We start from the raw sequence: 18,449 nt of genomic DNA, 5'->3' as shown, positions 1-18,449 counted from the left end.
CAAAATTAAAAATATACATCTAGATAAGGGATTAGAAGTATGTGAAATACTGAAAAGAACTACTATTACTATTACTATTACTATTACTATTACTATTACTATTATTTAACAGCTTTGACCTTCTTAAAATGAAGTGTCAGAATGGAAAATTTTCCATAGAAAATGATATGGATGAAAACACATTTCCTAACAGAATATTCCACTGAAATACTTCTGGTTGCATTTTCTAGAAGCCAATTTTTCAATGACATTTTCCAAAGAACAAACCACATCTGAAAAACTTTCAGCAAGTTCTCGTGACTTTGTAAAGCAAAGAAGAAGTAGTTTTCCAATAATACATGTTGAAAGGCTATTATTCTATGCTTTAGAGAAGTCTTTTTTTTTTTTTTTAAACAGAAAAAAGCAGCATACCAAATACAGAGCAATTGCCCTAACTCTCTGATAAATCCTTGTATAGCATAAAATACGGATTGGGGAGAAGTGCTCCTAAACTTGATTTAGAATCTTGGAGTGGTTTGCTTTAAAATGGGCTGACGTCAATTCTGCTTACCTCAGATGGATGAACAGAACTGGATCCACACGGTCTCTTTTGGGTGGCTGATGTGAGCTGTGATGTTCAGCCACGGCATCCAGTTCAAACCTGGCTCTGCCCCTTGATTCCATTGGACTCAGATAACATCTGTGAATTACAGCCATGGCTGCATGCCCAGGTGCTGACCACCAATCTTGGCCAGCAATGCAGAAATACCAGAGGACCAGGTGGAAAACCAGCCGTATCCTTACCCTTCAGTGAGCTCAGGCCCAGTCTGTCCTGGACTCAGCTGGGACACTGTTTGCAGCAAACAGCATTTCCAGTTTCTACTGCCTTTTCCTAATCATTGCTTCCAGCTTTTCAACAGAGTTACCACCACTGAAGCCTGACTGATAAAGTGGCTGTGCACACACCTGAGCAGCCGTATGCACGACCAGGAACTCAGGATGACGTGTATTATTACATGTACATGCAAGGAAGTCGTTGGTAGATTAAAGTAATACCTTGTAAGCCAGACTTAGCTGAATCACTGAAACAATCCACAGCGCAAACTTCAAGTTTGCATTTCAGCTCTGTGGCTTCAGGATTTGGGGTTCATGCTGACCTCACTACTCCACCATTTGGGGGAAATGCAGGGCCTCCTTTCAGGCTGGTACTTTTGAATACATTTCTAAAGATGCAGAGGTTAATTTCTGCAGGTTTAGATGAACAGCATTTGGAGCTAGATCAGAAGCCACCCTTCAGCTAGTCTGAGTGATAACAGCCCCATCACTCTGTTGTACTTCAGGGAATGTGTTCCTGCTGTTCCTGTTTTGCTTTCTGAGATCACACCCACAAATCAAGAGGGAATATTGTGCTTCTTCACTGAGCCAAAGAGAGATGAGGATGCTGCAGGGCTAGCATACAGCTCTGCCAGTGAACTTCACCTAACAGTCTGGTTGCTTTGCATCAAATGCACAGACAGCCACAGTACCTGCAGAACTGGGAATTTACAGGACATTTGCTCTGATACTGTAAAGATAAATACATTCCATGTATTCACCCCTTTCACAGAAATAATTAGGTCTATGATTGTTCTCTGCCTCCATCTCTAGTCCCACCTTCTCCATATGGTGGGTTTAGGTGTCTCAAAATACAAATCAAAAAGCTAACTGCTAAGGGCCAGGTCTAATTTCCTTCTGTGGTCCATGGAAAGACACAGAGGACAATCATCTCATCCTTAGATAGCCATCTATAAGAAGTTAGAAAAATACCTCTTTGGAGGTGTATCTCAATTCATTGCAAAAGAAACATCCTTCAGATTGTGGCATCTACCTTTTCTGTGCCTCAGTTTAAGTGAGACAAATCACATCCACAGCTGTTCTCCCTGTACAGGGGTCCAGAGTTAAAGCAATGGTGAGAGACCACTACAGAAACAGCCAATTGGAGACCCTTCATCCTTTCCTTCCTGCTCCTCACCTGTTCCAGCCAATCTTCCAGGTGTTATTGCTTCCTCAGGTTCTGAAGCTGACCTGACCAAACCTTTTGGTGAGGCAGCTGAGGAATGTCCTCACAGTCCCTCCATTTGCCCAGCTTGTCTGGATGTCTGCAAGATGCTCCTGGAAGGTTTAGCTTTTCTAGCTGATGCTTTCTGCTTTTTTGCTGGGCTACAGAGGCTCTCTGAAGCATCATCCAATTTGTTTTATGTATTCCCCAATCAGTTGTTATTCTTTGCCCTGGCAAGAGCTGGGAATGGTGGATGCAGCCTGTTCTTCATAAAGAGACTGCAAAGTAGGAGCATCTCCCTGCTTGCACAGACCAAACAGATGGCATTGGGAAGGTAAAGAACCATTCTCTGACAAGTGCTATGAACAGCCTTTCAAACATGAATAAGATGAGAGAAAGAGCAGCGAAAAGAAGTCAGATGTAAACTGACATTAATGACTTCTAGAAGATACCATTAGTTAAAAAATGATATGCATAAACATAAGAGTAGAAAAGCACCATCATGCAAGCCAACACAAACTGACCCAGTCTACTTGAGAGACACCCTGAGCATCAGGAGCTCCTCACAAGGACAGTGCAGCAGTCAGTGCAGTGAGGGCAGCCAGGCCAGATGTTCTGCTTGGATTCTGCTTGCCCTGCTATTGCAAGCTGCTGCATGCCCTTCTGAAGCACTGAGACAGAGGATGTGGGATGAACACAGAAGCAAAGATAAATTAGTTACTAAACGTATCTTAAAATGGAGGGATACAGCAGGGAAAGAAAGACCCAAGGATAATGGGATGTATTCCTCTTCTACAGGTCAGTTCTTACTGCCTTTCAGATCAGCAGTTGTGCAAGTCGTAATTATCTGATCGGTTTTATTGAATCAATTTGGCAGTCTCAATACAGTAGCTAATGTATAGAGGAAAAATGTTAAAAGCCCTAAGAGACTTAGGAGTCTCAGTCCCACTCATTATCAGTGGAACTTCAACTCTCTGAGGGGTTGACTGCTTTTGAAAATGGGATGTGGTCTTCTGAGTCACATACAGGCTTCTGAAAATGTTACCCTGCTTGGCCACAGCACAGAGCAGCACTCGCTGGTCCCAGTGCTGTCAATCACAGCAGAGAGGTCAAGGATGGAGCGGCTCCCAGCGATTACTGCCTTATGAAGCTCTCCTTTTCCTCTCTGCAGAACAGTCCCTCCTGTTGAGTGCAGATACGTTGGCTGGCAATGAAGTTGTAGAGAAATACAGATTTCAGGGGAGAAACAGAAACAGAGAAACTTGTTTGGAGAAGACACCAGTGATACCTTTACATTTTATTTAAAGCCAGGGATAATAGTTATTTACCACCTTTCTGATCAAAATGGTAATGGAAAAACAGGGCTGTAGAACTGCTATGGCTGTAGGCAGTAGTGTTCCTCTTGCTTCCAAACAGCCTTCAGTTTCCCTACTGGAGTGAATCTGGAATCTCACCTCCAGATGGGTGTAAGACACACCTCAATTCCATTTCCTTTAGCCCAATTCTCACACTTTATTTCTCCTAGATTCCAGTTGTCTGGTCTCATCAGAAGTGCGTGAAAAGCCAATTGTGATCCATATTTTCACATAATAAATTACCCCAAGATCCCTCTCAAGATCTTTGTCCTTCCCACTCAATAAACAGCTGCTGTCCATTAAGAGATGCTGGTGTGTCAGAAGCTGTGGTGGTCTGATCCACATCCGAGATCCCCGGCACCTGAATCATGGGCTATCCAGCACAGCTCCAGTTCCATTCCATACATAGGCTCTGCCAGCAGCAAGTCTCCAGTCAGCAGGGATGAGACAGGAGTGAGCGCCGGGCACCGAGTCAGAGAACTCTGTGGGCCCCTGCTCCACCTGGGAACATCCTTTTGTCATCAAAGAGCCCCATTTCACACACTGGTTTTAGAGCTGATCTTCATCTATCCAGATGGTTTTACGCTGCTCTTCTCCAATCTTGTCCTTTATTGTTCTGATAAGGTCTTCAATACTACTCCATGCATCTGCCTCTACAGAGGCATAAAGACACGGCAGCTCTTCCAGCTCCTTCTCCTTCAGACGGCACATACGTAAAAACTCATCTTCAGCTTCTGGCTTTGGCAATAACTTCCTGTACCAAATGAGCAGACCGAAAATAAACGTCTCACAGTGGAAGTGAATCCTGTACTCCCAGCTGTCCCATCAAGAATTTATTTTCTACTGATTATATACAAGCAATAAAACTATATGCAAGCAAGAATATAGCTACGCCACATCTATCCCCTCCACTACCTCCATCTTACCCCCAAGGAAAAATATTTGCTATGGGGAAACAATTTGAGAGGACTGAATGTAGAGAGAGTGCAAGCGTTTATGAACTTCCCTCTTACAGCAGCATTACCTGAAGAAATGCTGAGGGATTACTAAACATAGAGAAAAACACATGCTGAGGCCTCGCCATCCCCACAGTGCTCATTGCTACTGGGGATAGGGAAAGAATGCAAAGTGTAGGGAATTCCTCCTTTCTCCCATTGTAAGATTTCAGGGAGGAGCTGCTGAAGGAAATGATGCACATGCAGACACCAGGCCAAGGGAAACAGGGCCTGTGTTCCCCTCAGCGATAACATTATTCAGCTCAAGAATTACGGGCTGAATAAGACAGAATAGCAAATGCGCAAAAGGTTTGCTATTTTACCTGAACCTCTTGATGTTCTTCTCCGAGACTCTGATAAAAAGAACAATGGGATATATCTTGGCTTTGATTAAATCCTTTGTGCAGCTTATTCCGGCTTCCAGGAGACAATGCTTATTCTAAAAACAAAGTCACAGCAGAGTCACAAAGAAACATTTGCAGCTGTAGAATCTTCAGATAAAGGTATCTGTACCTTATGGGGTCAGCTCAAGAGCTCTGCATTTACCACTGTACTGGTTTAAAACCTTCAAATCAAATATACATTTAAAGTCCCAACTCCTCCTACTGGTTTACAGTCAAATGAAAGTGCAGCTTAAAAGCTTTCAGAAAATGTTTAAAATAGAAAGGGATTGATCTAAAATTGAAGAGCACGGTAAAACACAAGTGGTATGCGCATACACAAACGCTCTTTGTTCAGGGAGAACGTCTACTGCAACTGCTCGTGAGAGAAAAAACCATCCTTTTAATTCTCCCTTTTTTCCATGCTGTGCATCAGACCTGCTCTGCTTGATATGAGATCTCTGTCTTTGACATTGTTATCTCCGAGCTGTACCCCCCTGTGCCTGTGTTTCAGGCTCTCCTTCCCTTTGTCTCGCTTCTTGTATCTCTCACTCTCTCACGCACTCAGAGATACGATACGAAAAGGAACTGAAGGAGGGATGGAGCAGAGAAAACGAAAGGATATTTTGCTGCATCAATGTGGGTCATCCCAGGGAAAGAATAGGAATGCAAAAAGACGTGGCTGAGGATGAAAAAGAAAGGGAAAAGCAAAAGCACAAATAAAGGCCGTGTGAGGGAATAAACATAAATTTGAGATTTAAGGCAGGCAAGAAAGAAGACAACTGTAAACCAGCGAGTCCTTGCTCAAGAAGAAACACACTGCAGACAAATACAGACTGGCTACCCAATGGCACAGAGCACTCTAAGCACCTTGGCTGTGACAGCCTCGATATTGGCAGGTACGATGCACTCATACGTGCTCAGATTCTTCTCCCTGCTGAAGATGATCGTCTCCGTCCTTTGCCTCCTTAAGAACTCTTCCTTTGTTACAATATCTGGTGGGAGAAGTGGATGAGGACAAAAAAAAATAAATCAAGATTACAACAACAGTACACCTGCAAAGCTATCCAACAGCACTTCAGCTGGGATGTAAGAGTGGTTCAGGGAAAGAAGATGAGCAATGAATTGTCTTCTTAACAGCTGCCTCATTTCTTCCATTGAATTCAATTAAAGCTTAATCTGATCACAGCTGAGCACCTCAGCTATATCTTCCACCAATGAGTCCTTGGGCAATTACCACAACACTATGAAGGCATTAAATTAAAACAGTAAATACAATTCCAGCACCTAATGTTACGCAGCAACATTTCAGGGCTGAGGGATGCTGAGAAGAGCTTAAATTAAAAAAAAAAAAAAAAAAAAAAGCAGGGCCCTTCAGCACAGGCTCCTAAAGTATGGATTTAGTGTTCCAGCATTCGTGTTTAAAGTTTCAGAAAAATTTGGTTTAGGTTGCAATGCGTGATACTGGTCCCCTTGTGAATTGCAGCTCTACATCAAAGCTTTTGTTTTATGTTGCAAGACAGGGAATATTTATTATCATACTTAACTTTTTAGTTTCTCTGTCTGGATGACTGTAGGACTGCGTACGATGCACTGGGTATTCAATATTAGTGTAAAAATGAAACGTCAGCTGTGTTTAATGCTGTGTTGTATACAATCCTGCCCTACAGCAATCACAGTGCTGCATATTGCTTTAATAGTAAATACTTAGCATGGAAGCAAATCAGTCTTTTGAGCAGATCAAATGCACAATCTTCAAGCCTTGGATGAGATAGAAACATAAAATCGCTCTAGGGAAGATATTCCTCATAATAGTGAATACTAGAAACAAATTAATCAAAATTTCACATCGCCTAGATATGCAATATGCAAACAGTATGCAAACAGAAAGAGCACTCACAGCATTTCAATCTCTGAGGGGCATCCTAGCAACCACGCAGCATACACATGGATGATATTCACAGACACACAGTCTCATAACTCTGTGCATCGGCTGTCTCAAAAACATTCAGATATCTCAGGCACTCTCAAAATGCAGGAACTGTAGTTAGACATCATTCTAATGTGATTTTGGTACCTCAAGCAACTTCCAGTACTGCATGCCCTTCTGTGTGCACGTATGGATGTTCATATTTCCAACAATGCAGGTTGGCAGTCACGGGCTTCTTTTACCCCATTACCTGGCTTGCATATGTTGAATTCCAGGGCGCCTCCGGAGTTGAGAAGCTTCTGAACCAAGGACTTGGCGAGCACGGTGGGGGTGAAAAGAACGGGGCGCCTGCGCTCACAGTGGATGGGTCTCACCAAGCTGTAAGGGATCAGCCTCTTGTTGATTTCACTTTTGGAATCCAAATCTGAGTAGAGAACAAGGCACTTATACTCTGATTTCTTCTCTGTCAGTATTTGGAGAGAAAAAAAAGTGAGAAATGTGCAAACCAGAAATGACATGGTTAGTCATAGCCGTCCTTCCTTCTCTGATGCCTTACTATGCATCCAGCAGTATGATGCCCAATTTAAGGTTAAATAATTCAAGTGCTTTTTGCTTTCAAGAGATTATTTCACGGTTTAACAGGAGACTTGCTGGGAGAATCTTTCTGCTTATTAGCTCGTTAAATGTTTTGGACAAAGAGCAAGAGAGAAACTAGGAAGAGCTGCCAACAGAACAGGAAGCTTCATTGCTGTAAGCTTACTTGTGAAACTACCATTACTTTATATCCATACCTTCCAGTTTATCAGGTAAGGGTTTCTTTGCTTCAGATGAGGTCCGTGCCAGACCAGAGGGCCAGCCAGTGACGATACGAACTCGCTCATTGCTATTCATACGCTTATATTTGTTTTCAGACCTGCTGACAAACTGAAAAGGTGAACGAAGAGATTGGACCCTCGTTTCTTACATTCCTTATTCTCCTAGGCATTCATCAGCCCACACTTTCTATCTACGAGATCTGAATTACCGACGTCTATCAAAGACAAGACTCCATGGATCTGTTGACTGAATTCTAAGGCTCTTTAAATATCATAGATCTGATTCAGAGCCTTTGTTAATGCCCTTTGGGATTTCTTATTTTATTCTCTGCTCTGAAGAGGCATGCTTTTCTTTTCCTTGGCAGAGCTCCCTGCTAGCACTAGTCCAAGCACTGATGTATCCACATCCGCACACACACAGTATGTGCACAACAATGCTGCAGATTACAGACACAGCTCTGCCCCTTCTTTGTTGTACTACAGAGACTTAAAGCCCTGTGGGGACAGGCTGAGAGCTGGGGCTGTGCAGCCTGGAGAAGAGAAGGCTCCAGGGAGACCTGAGAGCAGCATTTTGGTTAAAGAGGGGCTCTAGTAAAGGAGGGGACAGATTCTTGAGTGATAGGACAAGGGGACAGGCTGACCCATTCCGTTTTTTCATATATTAAACCTCTTTTAGATAGGAAGACATCCTGACACAACTACCTGGGGTGGAGTTACTGGGGAGAGGAAAGCAGCCTAAGAATGTCTGCTGTTCTCACCTACTACTTCAGACATTCCACTGAATTTAAACTTTTTTACCTGTAATATTTGGCCCAAAAGAAAGCTCGCTCTGGACAGACGAGGGCTGGTTTTTGGGTCACTCTGTGGGGCAGGCTCCTCTGGCTGCAGCGTATTCTAGTAAAAAATAGCACAGTTTGTTGTTTTGTTTGCTTACTCATTTTTAATCACAGCAACAAAGGACGGAATAAGCAGAAGCAGTTAATTCAGATTTGCAATACAACAGTGACTGATTTGTAACTACCCCAAATACAATGTTCTAAGCAAGCTATGTATACTACAGCCTATGCTGAGAAACAGTGCTTCTTGCACTGCTCCTCCAGGAGACTGCACTCCACAGCTTATGATGGAGGTTATTTCTGCATCAAGAAAGAGCAGGCAGAGCTTTTGCTTTCACTGACAACTCTGCCAGCACTCCATGTCCTCCTGGTGAGTGAGGCCTGGAGGACAGCAGGAATGCATGACACTTAACCTTGGCTGAGATCAAACACTGCGGCTGCAGCGTCTCTCCACCAGTGTTAGAAGCAAGCGAGTCTCCTAGGCTCTGTTACAAGCTCTAGGGAGAACCTCTGGTCACTAATTAGTGACCTCTGGTCACTAATATACCAATAAGTTGGTTTTTTTAATAGGTAGAATTCTTTGGGCTAAAGAAAGAAAAAATACTGAAGGAAAAGGAAAGATTGGCAGTCCTGTTGTTTGGAGAGTGGGAAGTCCCACTTCTCCCCATTGCATGTAGATTGGGAAAGATCTTTCTAATTAGAGACAATAACAGTCTTTGGATTAGACACTCGTTCACAGTAAGAGAGAAATAAGTCAGATTACTAACTCCAACAACACAGCTTCTTCTATACGTGGATGTGAAGGTGCACTGGAGACATACTGGCAGAGGAAAATGAAAGGCATTGACTATGACACAGAACAGATATAAAGCATATGACCTCATAGCCGGAGGAGTTAGAAGTGTGCTGAGCTAGGTAAGTTGCCAGGGACAGTACCATTTAAAGCAAACAAAGGTCACCCATTGCCTGTGCAATAAAAACTACGGAGAGCCCCGACAGGAACTCCTGTAAAATTAACATAACAAACAACAAGTAGCAGTGGAGAAATGGATGCTAAGGAGACTCTGAAGGCACTTACCCGGAGAGCCCTCAGGGTGTTGTGTGAGCTGTCTGTCTCATCTTTGCTTCCTCTGTGCATCAGCCGCTGCAGCTTCACCAGGAGGAGCTGCTGGGCTCTGCAACGACAGAATCACACACAGGTCAGGTTAGCTCTGAAGCCACTCAAAGGTTGGACTGCAGCAGATCTGTGGCTGCAGAAAAGATTAAATAGAAACAGGAGTGAGGACTGACTAAACCACACAGTGTTAAGGATTAAAGAACCTCCATGATGTATTTTCCTCGGCATCCGTTCGAGAAACCCACGTTATTCTTTCAGGTGAGCTCTGCCACCTCCTTTCTAAAGCCTTATACCTCATGTTACCGTTTAACATCACCAAGTCTCGTCCCAAGAACTGAGGCGTGCACGCCTCTCCTATGGCAGTTATTAATTTTCCTCTCAGCTGCAGCCGCTCCGTGCTCACCTGCTGTAGCTGGGAATGGTTCCCCTCTCCAGGTCCTTGTCTGTGAAAGGGTCGACTCTGGCACAAAGCCAATCACATCCCCCGCATGTCCCCTGGTACATGGTATCAAGAATATGAACAATCTCATCACATTTCACTGATAGGGAACAGCAGTCCAGCTGGCTAGAGATGTTCAGATTCAGGCGGATGTGAAATGAGTCCCCGGATGCAATAAGCCCATCTTCCAGCTCAGAGAGCAGCTTCCTGTAACCTGCAGAAACGGAGAATGGGACAAAGCATGACATGCTGGGCAGCACCTTGGTATTACTGCACACTAAGGCTCCTTTGCCAGAAGCCCAGCACAAACTCCTGAGGCTCCTCCAAGAGAGGCTTTGTACTTCTGGAAACACTACAGCAAGGTTATGGGGCTGCACCTTAATGACACTAACGGAGCTCTGGCTCAAATACAGGTCATGCTGCTGGTACCAGAATCCTTGGGGATCACAGAAACATAAAAGCTGGAGAAGACTTATATGATCATGTGGTCCAACCATCAGCCCACCACCACCATGCCCACCAACCACGTCCCTCCGTGCCACATCCACACATTGAACACCTCCAGCGTTCACCAGTTCAAGTGATGACACCACCAGCTACCTGGAAAAGTAACTCCACACACAACCAGTAAAACTGGATTTCTCAGCACAGATGGAGACACAGCTAAACCCTATCCTATGGAAGTACATAGTATAACTAAACCCTGTATGTAAGTACAGTGATCTATTCAGCCAAAATTCTCTAGCTAGCATTAAAAAACAGAAACCAAACCAAAACAACAACAACAACAAAATCTTAAAATTCATATGCACCAGTAAAAAAAAAAAAAAAAAGGATTTTGGAATGCAATTTTTGATCCACGACTCCAAATTATCATTGCCAGCCTTGAACACTACAATCAAATTCCATTCACTGCACACAAACGCCAGCTGTTAAGGATATGATAAAGACACAAAGGAAATGAACAGGTAAATGCTAAATTGGCTTCAGCTGGATAAAGATGATTCAGCTCACCACACTGTATTACAGAAAACAGTACATAAAAATAATTTTGTGTTATGTGAGTCATGTAGCTGCTGCTCCACCATGTCAGTCCTTCAGGGCCCTGTAGTGACAAGCACATGGGCTATTTTGCTCGGAGTTACACAGCTAAAAGCTGGAGCAGTTACACAGAATTGCCATCATTAACACTGGTAGACATGCTTCAGATTTATACCAATATAAAATATATCCTGGTTCTGTTATTCTCATCCACGCTAATTAGTACCATAGACCTGGGGCTATTTGAGTTGAGAAATACCTTCGGTCTTACCTTCGTGATTTGATTTATATTGGAGTGTTACTGGACCATGGCACCTCTGAATTGTCCAGTGGACTTCTTCCTTTGTGCAAGTATCCAAGGGAACACTCTGATTTTCCCCTTTGATGCAGCCCTCCAACTAGATATGAAAGAAATATTATTCTCCAGTGTGGGTTCAATGTCTGAGTCAATTATACTGGGATTTTTTGAAGCGGCACAATCTTTTTCTGATAAAGCAATCCAGATATGTTGCTATCAGGATGCAGATTATATTCCAATTATTTAGCTTCTTTTCTCTCACATAAGGGCTGCTGGCAGTCGTGGACTCATACTGCAGCTCATTGACAATCCCAGTAGTAAGTAATTAAGGAATTACATATATGTATTTTTCTCCTTCAGCGGTATTTTAATAGGATAAAGGTTGGGAGCATTGGCAATGTAAGGCAAACTCTAAGCAGTGAGCAACTTAGCAAAAGCATCAGTGGAGTGCTTACATGATGCTGGGGACAGACTTAGGAGTCATTGTGCCGAGTTACATAGCACAAACTTCCTTCCAAGGTAAGAAACTACTGGGAAGTTGAGAACGTCTCCCATTCCACTGTTCTCAGAGGGGCAGTACCAAAAGACACACCATTTAAAGAAAGCATCAGCTGCTCTCAGCTCTTCCATTCAGAGTTACTCTGAAGTGCAAAGGTATGTGTTGGACATGGCAAAGCACATGTGTTGGACAACCAAAACCACAAATACTGTTTTCCCATAATCTCATAGTCAATATCAGATTTTCTTCTGCAAAATTCATACAGTTTGCCATTACCACAAAGTGAAAGAAGATGCAAAAAGATGGTATTGTGGTGATGATGCATGCATGGGAGTGCAGAGATCTGTGATGTGTGTTGATTATTCTATGCTTACCAGTAGGAGTTGGTGTCCTTCCCGAAGACCTGCTTTTTCTGCAAGTGATCCTGATTTGACAGAGCTAACAAAGCTCCCTTTGTCGTTACCTCCTATAAGAGTGATTTCTGAATTGAGAGTATCCCCATTCAGTGTTATGCGCTGGATGGTATGGCAGGAATTCCTGATGCGTCCAACAGATGTGACAGAGGGACGAAAAGGTCTGTGTTGATGAAAGGATGTAAGAGTTACATGGCTATCTCCCCTTTTAACTACCAATCCTGAGTTAAATGCATGCATGATAAATGAGAGACACAGAAGTAAACTTAATCTATCCAGCACTAGAATCTAAGGACTCTGAAATAAATCCTTATTACTGTGTAAGCCCTGCAGAAGAGCAGCTGGATAGCCTAAAGTACACTGACTGGATAACAAGACCACAGGGATAAATTTAAACCTCTATAATGTTTTGTCAGCTTTGAAGTTTTTGAAATTCTAAGATGACTTTCACTGGATTACAGGATATGAAAGTAGTCCGAAATAACATACCATACTGCTATCGGTATAAAGAAATAATGACTTCACACAGCACCAAGAGATCTTAGTGCCAAGTGACAATTTGTGACATGGTGTTCCTGCCACTGAATTATATCTTCAGTAACTAATAGCGAAGTGGGGGATGCCTCCTACAGCCTTTCCCCTTAATCTGTGTCTATGGGAGGTAAACTAAATACCTTTCCAGAGAGAACTTTCTAAATATGGAGTTGACATGTTCCAGGTCATAGGCATCCAGGCCTTCTGACTGATGGGAAGAGGAAGAAGAGTGCACCGAAGGAGCTCCATGTGAGTGTCTGTCATGACTGTCATCTGAAAAGCGTAACAAAACAAAGCAATGAGTCCGAGATACAGCAGTAAGGATGGAAAAGGTGAAAATGGAAGTTTGATTCTTCCTAGCCAAAGCTGAATGACGAAATTCCTGATGCAGAGGAATGACTCCTTTCTACAGACAAGGAATGCCGGTCTTGCTTACTAGATCTTACCTGATCCTACAGAAGAGTTTGGGTTGGAAGGGATCTTTGGAGACTGTCTAATGAACCCCTGAGCTCAAAGCAGGATCATCCAGAGGACTCTGGTTTCCTTTGTGTATCTCTGAAGATATGGAACTTGAACTATGATCTCCTCAACCTCTCTGGACAATTATGTTGCACTGCTTGACTGCTCTTGTAGTAAAAAAAGCTTTCTCTTACTTTTTAAATGGAATTGTTTGCACCCCTCTTTTCTTGTCCTCTCAATGAGTAGAGCCACACTCTCCTCAGTGCTAGCTCTCCCTTCTCATTTAAATGCTTTCCTTATTTTAAGGTCGGAGGTCTTTTCAACCCTCAAACCTCAAACAGCATTCTTATCTACTCATTCAGTCCAATCCTTTCGCTTCTCCAGGAGTAACTGCTTCCCTGTTCTCACCACTGGTTTCTTTTTTGCTTATTTGTTATAACGATTTGATGAATTTTCCTCAGACTGTGTGTCCTATTTTTTTTTTTTAAGACTGAGTTGATTACTGGACAGTATCTGTAGCTGATGAGCTCATCACATCTCACAGTTAAACTATTACATTTGCTTACCATCTAGCTCCAAAGCATCAAATCCAAAGCTGTCATTGTCCTCTTCAACCAAGCTGAAATTAAAAACAAAACGTGAGATAACAGAAGAGAGAGAAAAAAGATGTTCACTTTCCCACTTTCAGCACCTCCATTAAAGCACGCTGTTTGGTTGCAAAGCCATTTAGAGAACAGCTTGTTGTCTTTTCCATCCACAGTGATTTGCAGGTCCCTCGTGAAGCTGATATCCCTCATACGTGGCTTCAGGTGAAGGGTGAATTTTTGTAGTTGGTTTGGGAAGAACCAGCTATTTTTACACTGTGCATAAGCAAGGAAATAATGTAACTTTTCCTACATCTTGAACTACAATCTCACTTTTTTCCCCCCAGAAACCGAGATCAGATGAACTGTGAAACCTGCAACTTGGCACGAGGGTAGCAATTATTTTGGATTATGTTCGCAAATCTAATTTTTTGTGGGCTAATGATCAAGTTATAAACCAGAGTGAGCTTCTGGGTACGATCTCAAGATAACCTGAATTTAGTGCTCACCAGCTTAACAAAATAAGGCCCACGTTTCAGACCTTGCCAAGCCAGGGTGCCTCTTCCCCCTAGTGATAACAGGGCATGGGGCACATTTCAGCAGCACAGCCACACACCTGCAGGGAGGAGCATCCTCTTTGCAGCGTCTGACGATCGAGTCGTTTCCTGGAGGCTCAGGAGTGGTAGACATGATGCTGTCATTGCGATTTCTCAGGGTTTGCTTTTAGAAAGCAGCATGCAAGAGAAAGGACACCTGCATTAAATGTGCTATCATTTCTAACTTACAGGAGCACTATTCTGGTAGCTTGCTCGTAGTGCTCTGCACTGAGAAGCTCATCCCACAGTAAGAAGAATGGATTCTCTGCTCACAGATGTTCTGTACAAGAGCATTCGTGTTCATATGCTATTACAGCTCTATGTACAGAGAGCTTGATGGCACTGAACCTCATTGTGTGGCACACAGCTGGCTGATTTACTGAAGGATTTCAACTTCATCTGCAGAGTGTGTGATGCACAGCTGATATATAGGTGGAAGAGGATGAAAAGCAGATGAAAAACAGACTGTGTGTTTGTATAGATATATATATATTTACACACAAATACAGTAGGAATGAGGAAGTAAAACACATACCTCCATATATTCCATTAATACTCTAGTACATTGGTTTGGAGTCTAAACTGCAAATTGTACTGCAGGGAAGACAGTTAAGTGATCAAAACATCCAAAAGATGTTCTAAAAAATATTCCTAAATCAGCTAAACTTATTACAAGTGGCAGGGAGTTCTTTCCTGGCTATTCTCAGCTATAATTTTAATTTCCTGGGGGCACCATTTTTCACAGCATTCTAGAAAGATGTTTTGTTCTTTGTTACTAACACTCCACAAGAGCACTCTCTCTTCCTGCTTGTCCTGCTGTGTCAGTGCTCACATATGTATAATGGGATTTCTACCTTGAGAGATCAGGGGGATACAGCAAGAAGGGAAGAAATGGTTTGGCTGTGGCACACAGAAACTTCCAGCTGTGATCTGCACCCCTCTTCTAACTGCCTGTTACTTAGAAATGGGGGAATCTTCAGAGGACTCAAAAAAAATAAAACCAACAACCAAAATATTTTCTTGCATTACAAAACAGCTTTTAAAGAAAATCTCGTCTTTCTAAACACAAAATGGCATAAGGACACAGCAAAGGGTCATAAATATCTAAAATCTTTTTAAATAAACAAAGTCCAATCCTATGATTTTGGAAAAGGCTGCTAACACAGTTCTAAGAACACGCTGGTAAAACAATTAAGCTTCTGACAAGGGGCTGGGGTTGGGTCACAGCCAGGTGGCCAGTGAGGTGACAACATGGGGCTGCAGAAGCTCTCAGCCACACCAGAAAAGGAGGTCATAGCACGGAAGGGACATCTGAAGGCTCCTTACAATTTTGCTGACTTCACAGCTGCTGATGGAGTTACTGATGGAAACAGAATTAGAGGAACTAGTGTCTGTGCGGCCATTGCTGGCATCAGCCCCATCTTCATCCTGCGCTTTGACTGCTGCGCTCACAGATGACAGAGAAAAATAAAGACACCGAGGAAAATTAGGTTAGATCACTTCCAATACAGAGTCTTTTACAGATTTCAACAAGGCTTACAATTATCTTTCCACTTCAGTTTGTCTCACTTTCCATCCTGTGCTGTGCAGGAGCTGAGGGTGGCACTGGAGCCCTTTTTGCTGCCCGCCTAGCTCCCCATCAACACAATTCCTTCAGCACTTTCCTCTGCTTTTTTTGTTAGCTCCATGAATACCCATTCACAAATTTGGAGGGTTGTTTTATTAATTCGTTAATTATTTGTGTTGTATCCCCATCATTTGGCAACCTGGGATTTGTTTTAAAAGAGCAATGCTCCCAACAGGGGCCATGCAGCCTTAGGCAGCCCCAGGAAGCACAGCATGAATTTCTTGACAGACCCCCCTCCCACTTTCAGCATCTCTAACTTGGACAAATGTTGCCATTATTTGATGCTAAACAAATACAACATCATGCAGCAGGAACCACGTTTGCCTTCTTATTTTGTACAATACAGCACATAACAAATGAAGGAAGTGCTGCATATGACGTTTGTTTGGAGAACATTGTTAGCTAAGTAAGAGGAATTAGGAGCATACAGCAACCAATTTGATAACTTGGCAGCTGGCTGGCGGGTGGGTCAGCCCTTCCTCCAGGCCATTGCAGTGTTTTAGATTTAAAACGAATTCCTTTTTGCTGAAGGACAAATAAACTCATTAGAGGATCACTAGACTGGGGTCTCTTCGGCTCGAAGGATCTTTCCGACAGCAAAAAGAAAAGAGCATAATGACTTTTTGTAAAAGAAATACAATACAGCCTTCGCAATTTTGATGAGATAAAGGGAAGATTAAGTAAACAAAAAAGTTAGGCAGGTTATGGGATGTAGTATTGTGTGTCTGTGGAGGTACCTTTGGATGGAGAGGTTGATCAGGTAGAGCACCCGACTGCTTCAAATTATGACATTGTTTACAGTGAGAAGAACTATTTTGCTGTCTTGAGCTTAGTTAAGAGTCTCCTGGGTCACAGTGTTTGTTAAAACAACTTAAAGAGACTGAACAAATGAGACAAAGCAACAGAAAAGGAGTAAGGACATAGGTGCTCTTTCTGACCTTGAAACTCTGATGTTCTGTTCATGCCGACAGGGGATTTAGCTCTTGGATTTATCTAAAAAGACAAAAACAAATGCAGGATATTTGCCACACACTGTAAAACAGATATTTTCACTCCTTCTTTTTCTACTGTTGTGCTGCAAGATATTTTCCTTCATTTAAACAACAGGACTCCAAATTTTGAAGATATTTAGGTATCCAAATGCCACTGCCATGAATGGAAGCTACTTAACTATTTTTAAAGTCTGGCCCAAATGCTTTGCAGTTTCCAGATTCTGCTGAGGGAACAAAGAGACAAAAGGTGAAGTGGGTGCCTTGGGACTGGCTTCAGGCAGCTGTTAATACAACAGACATCCTTTTGGAGCATGCAGTGTACAAAATGCAGCTCCACTGCCATAAGTAATAACAACAGTCAAAGCTCAGAAAGGTTATGAAGGGCAGGGAGAATTCAAATGCAAATGAGAGTGAGGAGAAGCTCAAAACTTCAAATGTTAGCTTGCATATATATATATATATATTTACAACATGTGAATACTGCATCAGATAATAACAGCATAATAAATGCAGCCAGTTGGGGAAATCTTAGACCTAACACGTGCTACCTCTTATTCTTCTGTGAAAGGAAATTGCCATAATTTAATTCTAAATTAGACAGTTAATTTGACTCAAATTCTTGTCCATTCTTTCTATTATTCCTTCCAGCTGATGCAAGCTTTTCCACCCATGCTTCGATTTCCACCTTCAGTTCCTTGTGCTCTAGACTTTGGGCATTATATAATTTTTTTCACTCCTGGTAAGGAGGCAATGAATCAATTTATTGACAGTGCTCTAAGAACGTGAATGAACAACAGAAGCAAGAGGGAGAAGGTACAAAAATGGTCAATGAAACCTGATTATATCTGCTCCTCAAGGCATAAATTACCACTGGGCAAAAACTTACATAAATCCTATTTTTATACCAGTTTCAGAGGCATAACCACAATGTTTGATGTATCTTAGTTCTAACAGTCCCTGCACTAAACCACTCCAGCCCAATATTAAGACATACTTGGATTCCCTTTAGGTTCACTCTTCTCTTGAGTCGAGCTTGATCAGGCAAGAAGAATTTGTTGTCTTCTGGCGAGTCTTCTGATGTGGAGGAGTCATCTGCTTCCTGACCGTTGGCTTTTGGGCTCGAAGTGCCAAAGGTCTGGGAGATAATAGTGATGGGCAGATTGCGTGGCAAACTCTGAAGATCAGAAGGAAAGACTTCTGAGAAGGAGTTTGGTACAGCTCCTTTTGACTCCCCTTAAGAGCAATCTGACAGGACTTTCTGTGAGTTGAGAGCTTCAGAAGCTCATGCAGAATGTGGCCCAGTCCCAAATCAATAACTCCCCATATCTGTTTCTGTTTTTGTTTTCTGTTCAGTGGAGCACGTTCCTCAAAAGAATTCATGGTTTCTACCCCAGTGCAAAAATTCATTCCTTTTGCATTTCTTTCCCTTACAATTCAAATCAGGATGTGAAATCCCAGCCTTTGAGAGCTGTGTGCATGACACAGGCAACGTGATCCCCACTGTACCGAAGAAATTCTTGGA

At 42.6% G+C, this 18,449-nt stretch overlaps 1 protein-coding gene across 6 annotated transcripts in view; it reads right to left on the bottom strand.

Moving 5' to 3' along the window:
- Positions 1 to 3,282: 3,282 nt before the first annotated feature.
- The window catches only part of CARD11 (caspase recruitment domain family member 11), a 39,673-nt gene continuing 24,506 nt past the window's right edge, over positions 3,283 to 18,449 (bottom strand). For 5 of the 6 annotated variants that reach the window (XM_042827964.1, XM_042827960.1, XM_042827959.1 and 2 more), the window contains 16 exons: positions 17,922 to 18,101; positions 16,874 to 16,928; positions 15,635 to 15,750; positions 14,329 to 14,432; positions 13,695 to 13,747; positions 12,810 to 12,942; positions 12,097 to 12,298; positions 11,197 to 11,323; positions 9,849 to 10,098; positions 9,407 to 9,503; positions 8,291 to 8,386; positions 7,469 to 7,601; positions 6,928 to 7,140; positions 5,618 to 5,742; positions 4,691 to 4,806; positions 3,283 to 4,126 (listed from right to left, as the gene is read on the bottom strand). In XM_042827964.1, the coding sequence (XP_042683898.1) occupies positions 3,922 to 4,126; positions 4,691 to 4,806; positions 5,618 to 5,742; positions 6,928 to 7,140; positions 7,469 to 7,601; positions 8,291 to 8,386; positions 9,407 to 9,503; positions 9,849 to 10,098; positions 11,197 to 11,323; positions 12,097 to 12,298; positions 12,810 to 12,942; positions 13,695 to 13,747; positions 14,329 to 14,432; positions 15,635 to 15,750; positions 16,874 to 16,928; positions 17,922 to 18,101 (2,205 nt within the window). In that variant the 3' untranslated portion in view covers positions 3,283 to 3,921. The remainder of the gene's footprint in view (positions 4,127 to 4,690; positions 4,807 to 5,617; positions 5,743 to 6,927; positions 7,141 to 7,468; positions 7,602 to 8,290; positions 8,387 to 9,406; positions 9,504 to 9,848; positions 10,099 to 11,196; positions 11,324 to 12,096; positions 12,299 to 12,809; positions 12,943 to 13,694; positions 13,748 to 14,328; positions 14,433 to 15,634; positions 15,751 to 16,873; positions 16,929 to 17,921; positions 18,102 to 18,449) is intronic. The other variant, XM_042827963.1, reaches the window with a different exon arrangement.

This window comes from Centrocercus urophasianus, unplaced genomic scaffold (assembly GCF_019232065.1).
Source record: "Centrocercus urophasianus isolate 14NV4802_14NV808 unplaced genomic scaffold, USGS_Curo_1.0 seq_29, whole genome shotgun sequence".
NCBI classification, from domain to species: domain Eukaryota; kingdom Metazoa; phylum Chordata; class Aves; order Galliformes; family Phasianidae; genus Centrocercus; species Centrocercus urophasianus.
The sequence above is the reverse complement of the archived record's forward strand: the minus strand, read 5'-3'. Positions and strand labels throughout refer to the sequence as shown.